Genomic DNA, 14,964 nt, shown 5'->3' on the forward strand with positions numbered 1-14,964 from the left:
GAGAGGGCAGGTGTCTCCGAAGCCGGTGCCGTTCGAGACCTTGCACGGGGATCGGCAATTAGGTTTTTGGGGAGCGTCTACGCGACTGCCCAAAACATCTTCAACATGACAAAGGAAGCTGGCCAAGGATCTGGATCATCAGAGCGCATAGGAGGGTATGATCAGTTTATTTACTTACTGTTTTGTGTTCTGGAGATTATATATGTTTCATATATTCATCTATGCTGTTTCATATTTACGAATGATTTTATCTTATCTGTTATGTCTTATTATAATGTGATAGATCTGTCTGTTTTAATTTTACAGTCATGCTATTTATGTTTCTATCTGTTTATTTTCATTTGTTCAGTCAGTATACATGTTTATCGTATTTATATGATTCATATAATTCACATGCTCTATGTTCTCTTGATTCATATTGGTATGGATCAATTTAAGATCACGATTTCTATGGTTAATTATTTACTAGGTATGTACCCGTGCGTTGCAACGGTGAACAAACTACTTTATACAAAATATTAATGCACAAAGATTAAAAACGAAAACACATATATTATCAACCTCAACATCTCATTGAAAAGTATTCAAATTTAAAATTCCTTGCAGTTTCGGAACTCCTTATGTCACTACAACAAAAGTTTATTCATCCAAGCTGTATAATTTCATCATCAACTTCAAGCACCTGTTAACTTAGAGTGCTCCAATACGCTTAGGCCCAATTACAAAGTTACATATACCAAAATAAAACTCGACAAGAAAAATTATCTACTACCCTAGAGTAAATTTTGAATAGTTGGCGCCTAGCAGGTAACATAGAGCGCTCCAATACTCTTAGGCCATTTAACTTGAAACATTGAGGGGGAAATAGCTATGAAGTATGGCCCTTTGACCTGAAACATTAGGCTAAAAATAGCTATCACAACACAAATGCTGGTAAAAGTAAATATCTCTAATTCGTTAATAATGCATGCGAGACCAATTAGTTAACAATGCATGCGAGACTTCTATCTCCATATTCTCCCTAAAAACCTAAATAGAAAAAATCAAGCATTTTTAAGTATGACAGTAAATTAGGAGCACAACATCAGTACAAACTTAAATCCAAACAACAGGAAAAAGTAAAATAAAAATATAAAGAAACAAGAAAAATAATTGGATGCAGGGTGACCAGATACATGAACCTGGGATGAGATGACCCTCTTTGTGATTCCTCTCCAATGATCCTTGCGTGAACAACACATAGAAATCGATTAAATAATTATCAAGGAAAAAGAGAGAAGAGAAAAAAGGACGGTCTGGATCAGGCGCGGGAGGTAGAGCCAAACCCCTAAATCTATATATATCAAAGAAATAAGAGACTGTATTATGATTGGACCATATCAAAGGGGATGGGCGTGGAACAGGGTGGGCGGGCGCATGCGCGGAGGGGGAGGCAGGGACGTGGTAGCGCTAGGAGTCTACACTACGTGCTTAATAGTAGTAGGGATTTGACCTCTGTTGGTGTTTTTTCAGCACCAACGACCTCCAGTCCCATACCCACCGTAGCTACAACAAAAAGAACATTGTCAGTGAACAGGTTGCAATGAAGCAGAACTGAACAGGTTGCAATGAAGCAGGACAAAAAAATCTAAGAAACTTCTACTCATGGTTTGCAATACATGCAGTTGGCTGAAATTTATTGGCAAACTATGCACAAGAAGCGTAAATACAAATCTAAATTTGAGGGGGCATTTAATGTACATACACAAAACACATCCACACCAACTTTGCTTCCACTACCCAATGTTGAATCAGGCATGAAACCTCTTCTCGAGTCCCCCTCTCACGAATTCTATACCAAGCATGACCATATCAATATATCCAAATCTACTTATCTATTTTATCCAAGGAGTGGTTTCACCTAGAATTGACTACAGCTGTAACGAAAGGTTAGTTTTTGACATCAAGTGTAGGGTTTCTGTTTTTTGAAAATTATGACTACACCATGGAATAATCCCTGAAATCCATATATGACACACTTGTGTGAATGGGAGGTGGGAGCCTAGACGCACCTGTCATTTACACATGCAGTGCCATACAGCGAACTCAGAGATTGTTCCAAAAACTATCTGAATAAACATTGCATAGGACTAATCAAATTGATAATGTAGATAAATGTCAAGAGCTGCTTGGGCCTACCTAAACCAAGACAGTACCCAGACTGTAATGGATACTCAAAGAGGCACTTATAAACTAACAAGATATCTACACACATAAACATTCATAAGATTCAATCCACTACATAAGCAAATGTAGGACATGATAAGTTCTGATAGATGACACCTGTGTTAACATGACTACATCATTGATACAGGGTAAATGAAGGTTTTCATTCACATAATAAATGCAGTAAAGTAATCCACATCAGATGTGTATATTTGGCCCATTGGCAAAAGATAAGCAAGATCATAACAAATAATTATGGCAAAGAGCTAGCTATACAATGTTAGCTAGGTCAGAAAACCAGCAATGACTACTGATCTTATCGAATGCTTGAATTTAGATGGTGGTCCTTCATAAAAGTTAGCTAGAATATCTTCACCACCTATCACAATGGTAAATGGACGTGTTGGCTTGAAGTCACAGCTTAGAACCCTCTTTGAGTGCCCATCAAATTCACCAACTGTGCTGCCAGAGTCCCATCTACATAATGCAAAGAGCTTAAATAAGTATATAAAGAAATGAAAACATAAACAAAAAATCATTATAGCCCACGCCTGTTCCTATAAGGGGAAGATTTTTCTTCAACTATGCATTACCTAATATTATATGAAATAAATTTCAACTAACCTAATGCCAACTGACGGTGATGCTTAATCCAAAATAATTGCTCTGAGATCAGCATGGTCAAGGAAACATAGTTGCTAGAATAGGCAAACCAAGATTTCATTAACTAAATGAAATACATTTCAAGTATGGTTCAAAGCTCGCATGCATTGTTAACCAATTGTTAGGGAGAATATGGAGATAGAAGTCTCGCATGCATTGTTAACCAATTGGAATCATTTATATTTAGGGGTCCTGATTCAGTCACTTAGGCTGACATTTCAACAGATGAAGGGATCGATTGTGTCACATAAACTGGATGTCTGACCTTGATGATTCTTCCTTCGCCATTTACCGTCAGAGATTGCTTGCAAATTACATTTTGCACAAAGTACACATAGAAAAATTGACATAAGCACGAGTTTCAATTATTTAAGCCATTATGAAGCTATTTCACCAGCATATCTGCATACAGAGTAACATGTTCCACGGAGAAGATGCATGCAACAATCACTTGCCGTTTGTTTTTATTGCTATGAAAGTAGCACTTCACCCGACAGATATGTTTGCAGAGTTTCAGTTGGTTCAGTAGGGCTAGGTATTCCAGTGTCTTCATTAATTGTAGGCACCTAAATTGGCCAGAACAAAGTGAGTAGGTAAGATTTTTTCCATCCATATTGTCTTGCTAAAGTTAACAGTGAACATTATAGTACTAAATTTATTTGGTTTCAATATTCCTGGAAAATATAGTACCCCTTGTTTATATGGCAATTTATGAAGATTACTTCATGAGCAGAACTGAGCCGACTAACTATTGTAAACTATTGATTCATTTTATTATCGGTTTATCACATTAATCTAACCACACAACAAAGAACATTTTTGAAATAAGATCATGTGAGTATGTGACCCTGGCCTTGTATTTTTACCTTGCAACGTCCACATAACTTCACAAGCATCCTTATTCCTTACCAAGGATGGCAACAAGGACCGAACCTAGGAAACCGAGGGATGCAGCATTTCTATCATGTAATGCATTGAATTTGGGTATAAACTTTAATCATCATTACAGTTCAGGTTTATGGAGTGCAAGGACCGAACCAAGCTTACTGTTTTATTTTATATGTACTACATATAGTTGTGCCTTGCTGTCCCACCAGTGAAAGGTGCTATTGTTGTTCTTCCTAGCGTATGTAAAGAATATAAATTCACATGTACTACATATAGTTGTGCCTTTTATATGATATGTTCTTGAGAAACTGAACACAATTATTGTCATGTTGCTCATCAATGATGTAATGCTTTCTGGATGTACCAGGTGTTGCATTAGGTAAAATTGTCTATTAGTTTTCTTGCGCAATAAAAGGGTTTTCTTTTGGTTTATATTGACATCATATTGAAAGAGCTCTTTACCACTTTAAATTTGCACCGTATTCAAAGACATACATGACCTATTCTCAGACAGCAAGCTTGCCAAACATTTTGGAGGAGAGTTCTAGCTCTGATCAAAAGCGGAGATTCAGCTGTTAAACTATTGAGAGAAAAGTTCTTGCACCAAGACGTGTGGCATCAAATGATAATGATCAAAGCAATATTGCTGGATCAAGGATTGTCTTACCAATAGCCAGTCTACAGACATGTCATGGATGATGTTGTGTGTAGTGTAGGGGAGAGTGAGGATAGGGAAGGGGGAAAGCAGGGGCACAGAATTCTGCTGTTTTAAAAAAACATGAATGACCTTGAGATTCAGTACTATTATATTATTATTACATGCCTGAAAAGAAGACGAAGCTCGATTACTTGTAGAAAAAAGTGAGAAGACGATGCTTTGTTCTTTGTCAGTCAACTGTTTTAAATGATGAAATATACTGAATTCTCACCTTTTCTTTTTGTCTGTTTTTCAGGATTCATCATATCAGGAAATGGTACTCAACCATGGCTCAGTGTCATTCGGTAGATTTGTTGCAGAATCATTGTCATGGGAAAGAAGGTTATGTCTGAAGATCCAGTAGCCACTGCTCCAAGTTCTAGTTTTGAGCCTTCCACTGATGTTGAGAGCAAATGCCAGGATGCTCATGAGCACGGGTACTTGACATTTATTTAATCCTTTATTTTCTCAGACAGCTAGATTGCCAAACATTCAGGAGGAGAGTTCTAGCTCCGGTCAAAATCATGGATTCATTTGTGAAACTATTGAGAGAAAAGTTCTTGCACCAAGACGTGTGTCATCAAATGATAATGATCAAAGCAATATTGCTAGATCAAGGATTGTCTGACCAATAGCCAGTCTACAAACATGTCATGGATGATGTTGTGTGGAGTGTAGGGGAGAGTGAGGATAGGGAAGGGGGAAGCAGGGACACAGAATTCTGCTGTTTTAAAAAAACATGAATGACCTTGAGATTTAGTACTATTATATTATTATTACATGCCTGAAAAGAAGAGGGTGGTATGTTTCTTCTGTTTGTGTGGTTCTGGTCATGTTTCAATCTCTATATTATCCTCGCTTGGGATTAAATACTTTGTTGCCATACAAATTTGCAGGGTACTGTTAGATGGCTTGAAGCAAAACAAGTTTTTCTTTGGAGACGAGCAGCAAAATAAGGCCTTCGACTCTACAAAGAGAATGTCTAATGCCTCCCCACGCACAATTTTATCTAAAAATTAGCATCAACCGATACATACCGGAAGATTGCATATAAACTTTATACCCCAATAAAACCCCCAATACACACAAGTTCGGCATTGCATTACTTAACATATGTCATATATAAAAGTTATATTAGGGGAAGCATTTAAAAGAAGTCAGTTCATTTTATGTTTAAGCGACAAATTCACTAACATATCGCAGGATACTAAATAACAGTTGCAGCGACAAATTCGCTTGAAAGCTTACCTTGGCCTGAGAAGCTGCAGAAGCCGTCGCTGCGCTGCAACGAACACCTAGCGGTGTCTTGTCGTCCGGTCCGGATCAACCAAGCGCCTCTCCCTTCCTTCTTCCGAACCCCCTCGCTAGCCTAAACAACAGGCTACTATTGAAATGATACTTATAGATGGATTATGATGTAAATGATGTCTGTGAGAAATGTACCTGGGAGAAATTGACAATGACTGGAAAATGTGCGCTACACAATATTGGAGCTCCAACAATTTACCAAGAGCAGCACAACCTTCAACAGCCAATAAACGCACCTGTAATTTCTTGATCTGAAAATAATAGACAAACGACGTCAGCTTCCGATCTTAAAGCTGAAAAAATGATTTTCATGAATCACAGCTAGCAATAATGTGACAGTAAGCGTTCATATTACAGGTGCAGTTCCAAACAATAATAAACAAGGGAGACAGTAAGCATAACCAGTGACAATTTTCGAAAGACAACTGGTGAAGTGTTAGACATTAAGCTACTTTGTGCTTTTCCTTGCATGTGATTTGTGGATTTGAAAAACATGGTAGACACTTATTTTGAATGGAACTGTACTACAGATTGTAAGGAAATCTGCGATGCACTTTGAATTCTGCGCCTGTACTAAAAAATCAGGGAATTCTGCTTTTGACCAGAGTCAAAACAAATAATTGTTAGCCTAGGTTATAATTCAGCAAAAAGCAGGGAATTCTACGCCTGTACTCAAGTACAGGATTATTAACTTGGGTTATAATCTATCGACAAGAACTCCAAAGTTCTATTAAAATAATTGTTACAATGGTCATTGGCATTGAGGGCATAGTAGTTAGTGCTGAACTCCAAAGTCAAAACAAATACAAAATACAAAATAAATCATGTTGTGTCTTGGTTCCTTATGCCGTGCTTTTTGCTGACTGTTTTTTGGGTAATATTGTTATTGAATCTTTTCTGTAAGACTTATTAGCTTTGTCATACATGTGTAGATTGTGAATTTGCACACAAATAAGGTTTCCCGTATCCTGGGGAAGGTAGAGAACAATGAGTGGTTTGTGAGAATTGCACTATACCAAGGAGAGAAAGGCAACAAGAAGGTTAGAAAAATTCCTTCAGTATTTGTCAATGTCAATGATAGCAAGGAACCTTTATCAGACCCAACGCTGCTGTGTTGTGCGTTCAAGAAGCATCGAATATATCTCTTTAGGTATGCTGTCCAAGTATATCTTGATAATTCTTTATTGGCTGTTATATGATTTTGCAAAAACTGTTGAAAACTTCACTACCCATTGTCGGAATGGTTATTCATGATTCAGACTGGAGATCCTTTAGAGGATGGCACTGGTAGACAATCAATCTGGGGCACAGAATTTGAAGATGAATTTCACAATGGGTAGTAGTTTGCTAATCAAGGATTTTGAGCATTGAAGTTACTGGGAGGCTAAATGCAAACCCAACATAATTTCATAAGAGTGATGCCATTTTTTCAGTTGTTGTGCTTGTGTTTTGGGCTGGACATAGCACAAAATCTCTACTGAAACTATCTATTATCAAGTGAGTGCTTTGGTCTATAAATCCCAGAGCCAGCGGCAAACTACACAACACAGCGTCGGCGCGGCGAGCTGGAGCTAGATAAAAACCATACCAGCGCAGGAGGAGAGGGAGCGAGGAAGGAGAGATGACGTACCTTTGGTGGAGCCGCTGAATGTCGAATTCGTCCCAATTTGGCTGGTACCGAAAATCCGTGGCGCACTTGAGTAAAGCACTGGCACTGCACCTCCGTGTCTTATCTAGGGACAGCTAAGGCTCTAGTGAAGGTGAGGCGGCGAGCGAGGGGCAGGATGGTGATGAGCACGAGATCTGAGAGGTGAGGGTTTAGGGTGAGTGCCGTCGGTGGAATGGAGGAAGAGCAGTTTTGTCGATGGAAGGTGAGTGCCGTCGGTGGAAGGGGATCGTTGATTGCGGGGCACTTGCAGCAACGACGCCATGGATGGAAGGGCACCCTGGCGAGGCGCGATTTCTCCATAAAAATTGACAGCAGAGATTCGTGGGGAGGCGCCATGGATGGAAGGGTTTCCTGGGATGGCGGTGTCGTGGGGCAATGGAGGGAGCGCAGATCACGGGGGGAATTGCAGTAAAGGCGCCATGGATGGAAGGCTTTCCTCGGATAGCAGGAGCACGGGGGGCGCGTTGGCGATTGCAGGAGGATGGAATCCGCGGTTGGCAGGAGCGCGGAGTGCGGAGGATGAAAGCCGCGTCTGGTAGGAGCGCGGAGGGCGGAGGATGGAAGCCGCCGCTGCGGGGCGGCTGCGGGTTGCGGGGCGGATGCGGGATGCGGGCGGCAGAACACGGCAGAACGTGCGCGAGAGTGTGGACGCCTACACTACTAACATAAGTAGTAGTAGAGATTATATGTCATCATCATAATGATAATTTATGGAATTAAAATAATACGGAAAATGCCTATAATTCTAACAGTATTGTGTGTACAACGCTCCTTCTATTGGCTCCGACGGTGCACCCCATCTGGTGAGCTTCCTCCTCGCTCCATATGTGGAGTGAACTGGATCACCCCGTATCCGGCCGTTTTTGCTCGTCGTCTCGTCCCCGCGTGGAGGTTGAAACCTCCGGATCCGTTGGTGGCGGCGTGTCGGGCACTGGCGGCCACGACACGGGTAGGAAAGGCCGGTCTTCCTCCGTGTTCGGGCGGGTCGCGGTGGACGTCTCCGAGTCCGACATCATACTAGCTCCGATGCTCTGGACGGCGGCACCTTGGTTGGGGTGACGACGAAGATGGCGGTCACAATCCTCCAGCTCATCGACTTCAAACTATAATAAATGGCAACAATTTATACTAGGTATATGATGCGGAATACAAAATATGTATACAAATATCACGTATTCTTAATTAAATAATATAATATAAAAGGGTGGTAGTTGATGTAGGGTGAACTGGGAGGGGAATGATTGGAGAGGTGAAAGTTTGAGAGAGGAATCTAATAAAATAATGTATAATGTACATAGGGGGAAATGAATGTGAGGGATGGTACATGGTTGGAGATAGTCTTAGCTCAATTTGGAGCACCTCACGAGCCGAGCTATTTTTTGGAATTATTGGTGCAGTGAGCCGAGCCAGGTTGTTCTAACTCGCGAGATGTGGTGGCTGTACCAAATTAATCAATCCGCATAATAATTATTATCATTATGGATTTTGATAATTCTATAGATAGTTAGCGTTTTTATTAGCCTTTGATGATATAGTATTTAGAGCCCTGGGCTCTCTCTAACTAATGGAAGCCCCGACCAGAAACCGACCAGGTGCGCTGACCGCACCGTACCGACCAGGCGCGCAGGCTTTTTTGGCTCACTGTACCATCTAGTTATGTCAATTATAACTACGTGTTATGCTCAATCTTGTTACGTTTTACACACTTTTGGTGTGCGCATGTTTCGCGGCATCCGGGCCCACGAAAAGATTGTGTCCCCGCAATCTGGGCAGCTTACGTCTATCGGGCCCACGAATCCAGGAACCGAGCACTCATTTTTTCAGCTCACCTCTCCCGTAACGCTCGCGGCGGCCAAACCCTAGCTAAATCGCCGCCGTCTGCTTCTTCTCCTCCGCGCCCGTCGAACCCTAGACTAATCGCCGCCGTGAGCTTCTTCTCTACCGCGGCCACCGAATACACAGAGATTCTCCCCCCGTCGTTCCACCGCCGTCGCATTCTCCTTCTCCACCGCAGAGACCCGGACTCGCCTTCTCCGCCGCAGAGACGCAGTCGCCGTATTCTTCCTCTCCGGGAAGGGACCGGGAATCGCGGAGGCGGTTGTGCCGCCCCTTCGTTCTTCTCCTCCGTAGAGACCGAGACCTCAATCTTCTCCACCACGGCGGCCGAACGCCGAGTCCCCTACGCCGTCGCGAGCTCCGTCCCCAACGTCGAGTCCCCTACGCATTTTGACACAGCCGCGCGTCGCCTTGGGTTGTCCCTTGCAGAGGGGTCCCGAAATCGGCCGGCCTCCAGGCACATCCACACTCCGGTAAGTCATCAACCTTTAACTCTTACATTTGCATATTTACACAATCTGAATCGTAAATAGGTTTCACCTTATTATTTTGCCAATTGCTTGATTTATCAAAAACCAATTCAGCATAAATTTATTGTTAAACGGAGACACAAATTTATACTATTCAATGTCACACACGTTTATGCAATTTACAATACTCTGTTATGCTGCTTTGTTGACAGAAGTATGATACATACATCAATATGTTATGCCATAAACATCTCGCTGTTCAATTTGGGTCAGCACGCACGAAATAGCCAGGTTATACATTAATTGGATGTCGCATATGAGCAGATTTTTTATTGATCCATTAAGTCTCACACGTTTATGCAATTTACAATACTGTGTTATGATGCTTTGTTGACAGAATTATGCAATTTACAATTTATTAGTGCTGCTGCATGATTTTTTGGGATATAATGGAATGCATGGTCATGAACTGAACTGAATTGACTTGCGCTTATCTTTTTATTGATCCTTTACGTATTTTATGTATATGTGTTGTTTGATTTGGCAGGAACATTAGACATGAAGAACGTAGACCGACCTCCTTCTAATCCAAAACGGATTATAATCCAGTCTACTCAAGAGTGCTTTAGTGTTGACATACCCCGTGTTCCGGCGGAGACTGTTAGACACGAAACAAGGCAGGCTGCTGATGAGGACGATGACTTTATGCCATTATCCAAGAAGCGTAACTTCGACGACAGTCCTGGGAAAGTCTTGAAGAAGGTAGTCATAAAGCGGAGGAAAGTAGTGGACCCCCCCCGACAGGTTAGAGATTTATGGTCTATGGCAATATATCATTTTATGCGTGAAATCATGTTGTGTTGAGGTTTGAGTTAAACATTGAGTTGCGATTATGCAGACGTAAATGTTTACGATATTCATTGTATACTTTTTTCAGCAGAGGCTTAACGTGAGATGCAACCCCCCAAGATGTTTTAGTAAGCATCCAGATATTAAATGACAGACAGCGCCAAGCAATTGCATGGAGGGGATTTTCCAGTATTCTTGATATGAGACTTGACGCACTCGGCAGCAGATCACATTTAGCTTGGCTGATGGAAAAGCTCGACCATAATGACATGACAATTCGAGCCGGCCCAGGGAAGGATCTGAAAATTATAAAGGATACGGTGCACCTTATTTTGGGGTTACCAAATGCTGGTGGAGGAACTGCATTGGGCATCGATGAAGCTGTTGCTGCCAACAATTTAAGAGCTGAACTTGGTTTATCGAAAGAAGATTTTGGGGTTGCAGCTCTTCAAGATCGTCTGAGGAAAGGGTCTGACGATGATTTAAGCATCAGATCCTTTTTCCTGATACTGTTCAATAGGTTGTTGTTCCCTACTGCCAGCTGGGGAATAACCAACCATGAGGTTCTTTTAACTGAGGAGATGGATCGTTTCCACCAGATGGACTGGTGCCAGGTTATTTTCAATGATTTATGCCAAGCTGCCAAGAAGTGGCATACTAGAAGCGTTACGAACGTTTCTACAACCATTTACGGATGTTCCATCGTCATTCTTGTAAGCATATCCTTTTTTTGTCTGTTATATGTAGCCATAATCTTGTATGCAAAATCCATATACACGTAGATTATGCTTTTGTTATGTCTCACAATGACTCATGTTATGATTTTTGCAGCTGTATTATTTGGATCATCTTCATGACTCAGCGGCACCTCAGAACAAACGTGGAACACCACAGATCAAATATTTTGATAGGAATATTATTCAAGCACTGACAAGAGCTGACAAGGGCAAGATACGCAAAGGAGAAGAACCATTTGGACATTGTTCGGTATTTTTTTATGTGTCAATCATTTTTTACATGCATATGATAACGTTCACATACCTTTATGCCAGTTTGTAAGCATATTTATGATGCTTTTTTGCATTGTCCATTAAACATATGAATCACATTTATCAATTTAATATGTGTGTATAAGTTTTACTCCATCTTTCACGCCTTTTTTTAGTTCCGAAGCTCCACAGAGACCTGCTACACAGCTGTACCACCCGTTGAAGCACAATTCAAGGCTTGATTCTATTTATATATTTTTTGTCATAGAATTTCAACATAATATTCAGTGATATGCTATATATTTACTTAATAATTTTCAATTTACAACACATAAGACCAGGACAAACACATTTGATGTACCTCGTCCTGACCCATCTGGACAGCACACAATTCACATCGAACTCCCGCTCATCAGGGATTTGATATCAAGCAAGCTGAATCAGCTTCCATCCCGCCACCGCCTGGGTTTCATAGAGAAGTTGTCACATTTTGATACAGAGGTTGGTAAGGCGTGTTCAGTTATTAAACAGACTCTTCAGCAGATTGTTGAGAAACAATACAACCTATCTGATGTTTTTGGCGAGTTAATTGATGAGGTCCTCCGTGCTGAGTCGGGGGACAATGAAGATGGTTATGATGTGCAGAAAACAACTTCAAAATCAGATGATATTCTTCCCCAGACAGCAAGTTAGTCAGTTTAATGTCTTTACATCAATATAAAAAAGTTATGCAATCACTTGTCGATATCGTTTTGATGCCATTATTTTAAACAATGTTTTTTTGTTTACATGACACGTACAGAAGGATGTACGTGTCCGGCCCCCCAACTATACCCGATATGTCTACTCCAGTTTCCCAGCAGGATACGCAGTTTACAGACACATAGGTACATGAATTACTGTTAAGGCAACAACATATTCGTGTACTATTAGAAAGTTGCCCCGATGAAGCTGATATTGATCCTCTGGTTCATACAAATATAACGAAACAGAACAAAACACCTACAACCCCAGTGGTAATGTTTTTCTTATTAATTGTATTTTTCATTCTAGGGTTGTATTCATCGTTTTCTTTAAATAGCATATAACCATTACAATTTTTTCAGGGTAAACATGGTGACGGTGGCAAGAACATGCCGACCAACACAAACGTCACTCCTAAAGCAACACCACATATGGAACCTGACGCGCCGATATTTGATGCGACTCCACAAATCAAGGTATGAGTACACCCCCTCGTGGTTTTTCTATATTATTATTAGTAGTTTACTAAATTTCTAATCCATTTATACCATGATTGTTAGTCTACTGGCGGCGTCCAACAAGCGGCAGAAACAGACCTGCCCGACAGTGGTCCATGCTTTGATCAGACTCCATCTGAACATGTCAGCTCAGTAATTTTCATTTTCATTATAGTTGTCAAAACTGTTCACAGATTTTGTACAGTCATGCTTCACAGTCTAACTAGTTTATGCAGCATACAAATCAGTGTTATGCATATTTGCACATACATGTATGCTAAGTAGATGTGCATTCAGTTTTTACATAACTGTTAGCTGCTTATGATAAATTACACATACATTTATGCCAGATTGCGTTCATATTTATGACTCTTGATTTGTCTCAGTAATGTCAGCTCATTAATTTTATGCTAGTTTATGAAACTTGATTCCACATACGTTTATTCCACTTTATGTCAGCTCAGTAATTTTCATTTTCATTATAGTTGTCAAAATTGTTCACAGATTTTTATGTATATTTTCATATATATTTTTAGGTTTCTGTTGAAACCGATCCAGCTACAAACACTCCACAGGTTGGCCAGGCTTCTCTTGATTCGGAGATGCAAACTGTGTTAGCTCTACGCGAATATTTGTGTGGTCTGCAATCTGACACCAGCAGGTATGAAGTACATACTAAATCAAAATCTGTTTATATGCTGGTAGTTTTACGCGACCTCTCTAATTGATATCAAAAATTCCCCAGGACCATAATAGATTATGGTGAATATTCAGCGACATGTTCTGATATATATGAATCTTTTGCCGATGGGAAGTGTCTCGACAATGTATTCATGCAGTGTTTCATCCAATGTGTTTTTGATGATGCAAAAAATCAGCAGACTTCCATGAGTTCGAACAGTTTGATTCTTGATGTTAATGTTGGGGTACATTATCGTAACATACATACACCATATTCATATACAAATTGGATGAACCCAAGTATACTCACTCCATTTATATCGTTTATTGCAGTCACTACTCAACTTTGAGGAACAGGAACGACACAGTCGCAACCCTCAACCTTTTGATGAATCTGTACTCCACACACTTCTAGACAATTCATTGCCTGAGACAGATGAATTGGACCAATGCAGCGCGGTAACAATCGTATTTCATAATCCAAACATAATTTCTTTTAAATGGAACATATCACATTGTTATGCTTTTGTAATTTACACTGTTCATTTTATGCTTTTTTACACGGTCAGATCATGGTTCCCATGGTAAGCAGGGGCATTGGACATTGTATGTTGTCAATAAGGTCAAGAAGTGCATTCATATTTTAGATTCCAACCCATATGGGGCAACACTTGGTGGTACTACATGGAAGGACTATCATTTTGCACATTTGGGCTCAGGTGGCAGAAAGTTACCATGGGCTAAGGTTATTATGAGTAGATTAAACAAAGCAATACAACATGTACGGCCCAGGACATCCTTTCCCAAATTTGGTAACTTCACAATTGACTTGTGCCTAAATTGTCCTAACATGGCAGCAGGATCCAATGACTGTGGGTTTTATGTTATGTGTTACATTCTCTTTTATCAATGCGACGAAGGATCTTTGCGGTCAGACATAGAAGCAGTACGTACAAATTTACCAGTTAATTCTATAGTTGGCACAAGGCAACATATGGAAAACAGGTATAACTAACTCAATGTTATTGTATTTCAGGGCAACACTAGTGAGATACGGTCTCTTGCGCTGCATTATATCACATTCCACCCGAAGAACAAAGCATTATCGCTGCTCGAAGACATCCAAAGATTCAAGGTCTAATGGATGTAGCTTAGTTTGGACATGTAATAAATTTTGTATACAATGGTTCCCTAAACTTCAGATTAGTTATGTGTGTATAATATGGGCAAAGACCGTAGACGTTTCTTAGTTTATGTCAATGACAACTTTGGGGATCAGCTAACCTCTAAACTGGAATATTGTACCAAATGTGTTTGATAGTAATGTGTGTTTCTTGCATTTGATTCTGCCAAATTCCTGTACAATTTTGTGTTGTCAATAACCTCGAAGTATGCCTGTTTTGTCCGAAGTTTATGATATACTTATTGCCGGTCTTATGCATGTTTGCCCATACACTTATGATATAAT

General features: G+C 40.4%; 1 protein-coding gene and 1 long non-coding RNA gene across 3 annotated transcripts; one reads left to right on the forward strand and one right to left on the reverse strand.

Annotated features, from left to right (window-relative positions):
- Positions 1–553: 553 nt before the first annotated feature.
- On the reverse strand, positions 554–8,066 carry LOC103650737 (uncharacterized). Of its 2 annotated transcripts, XR_564350.4 has the most exons (5): positions 7,392–8,066; positions 5,897–6,012; positions 5,702–5,822; positions 2,585–2,682; positions 554–1,545 (listed from the first exon to the last, which is right to left on the reverse strand). It is a non-coding gene; the product is annotated as an uncharacterized lncRNA (long non-coding RNA). The 2 variants fall into 2 exon arrangements; XR_564349.3 differs by having other exon boundaries at positions 554–2,682.
- Positions 8,067–10,830: 2,764 nt separating this feature from the next.
- LOC103650738 (uncharacterized) lies at positions 10,831–14,637 on the forward strand. The gene is made up of 11 exons (XM_035966584.1): positions 10,831–11,054; positions 11,127–11,199; positions 11,417–11,572; positions 11,959–12,262; positions 12,508–12,590; positions 12,681–12,794; positions 12,879–12,959; positions 13,352–13,476; positions 13,561–13,741; positions 13,830–13,955; positions 14,533–14,637. Exons 1-11 carry the CDS (start codon positions 10,831–10,833, stop codon positions 14,635–14,637), a joined length of 1,572 nt encoding a protein of 523 aa, XP_035822477.1.
- Positions 14,638–14,964: the final 327 nt, after the last annotated feature.

The sequence above is a fragment of the Zea mays genome, chromosome 3, assembly GCF_902167145.1.
Source record: "Zea mays cultivar B73 chromosome 3, Zm-B73-REFERENCE-NAM-5.0, whole genome shotgun sequence".
In the NCBI taxonomy this organism is placed as follows: Eukaryota; Viridiplantae; Streptophyta; class Magnoliopsida; order Poales; family Poaceae; genus Zea; species Zea mays.

Excerpts from the sequence above, each read along its gene's own strand:
- LOC103650738 (XM_035966584.1), top strand. The coding sequence starts at position 10,831 with ATGGAAAAGCTCGACCATAATGACATGACAATTCGAGCCGGCCCAGGG. Across the intron at positions 12,591-12,680 it reads AAACACCTACAACCCCAGTG|GGTAAACATGGTGACGGTGG; the intron begins GTAATGTTTTTC and ends CAATTTTTTCAG. Across the intron at positions 13,956-14,532 it reads AATTGGACCAATGCAGCGCG|GGCAACACTAGTGAGATACG; the intron begins GTAACAATCGTA and ends ATTGTATTTCAG.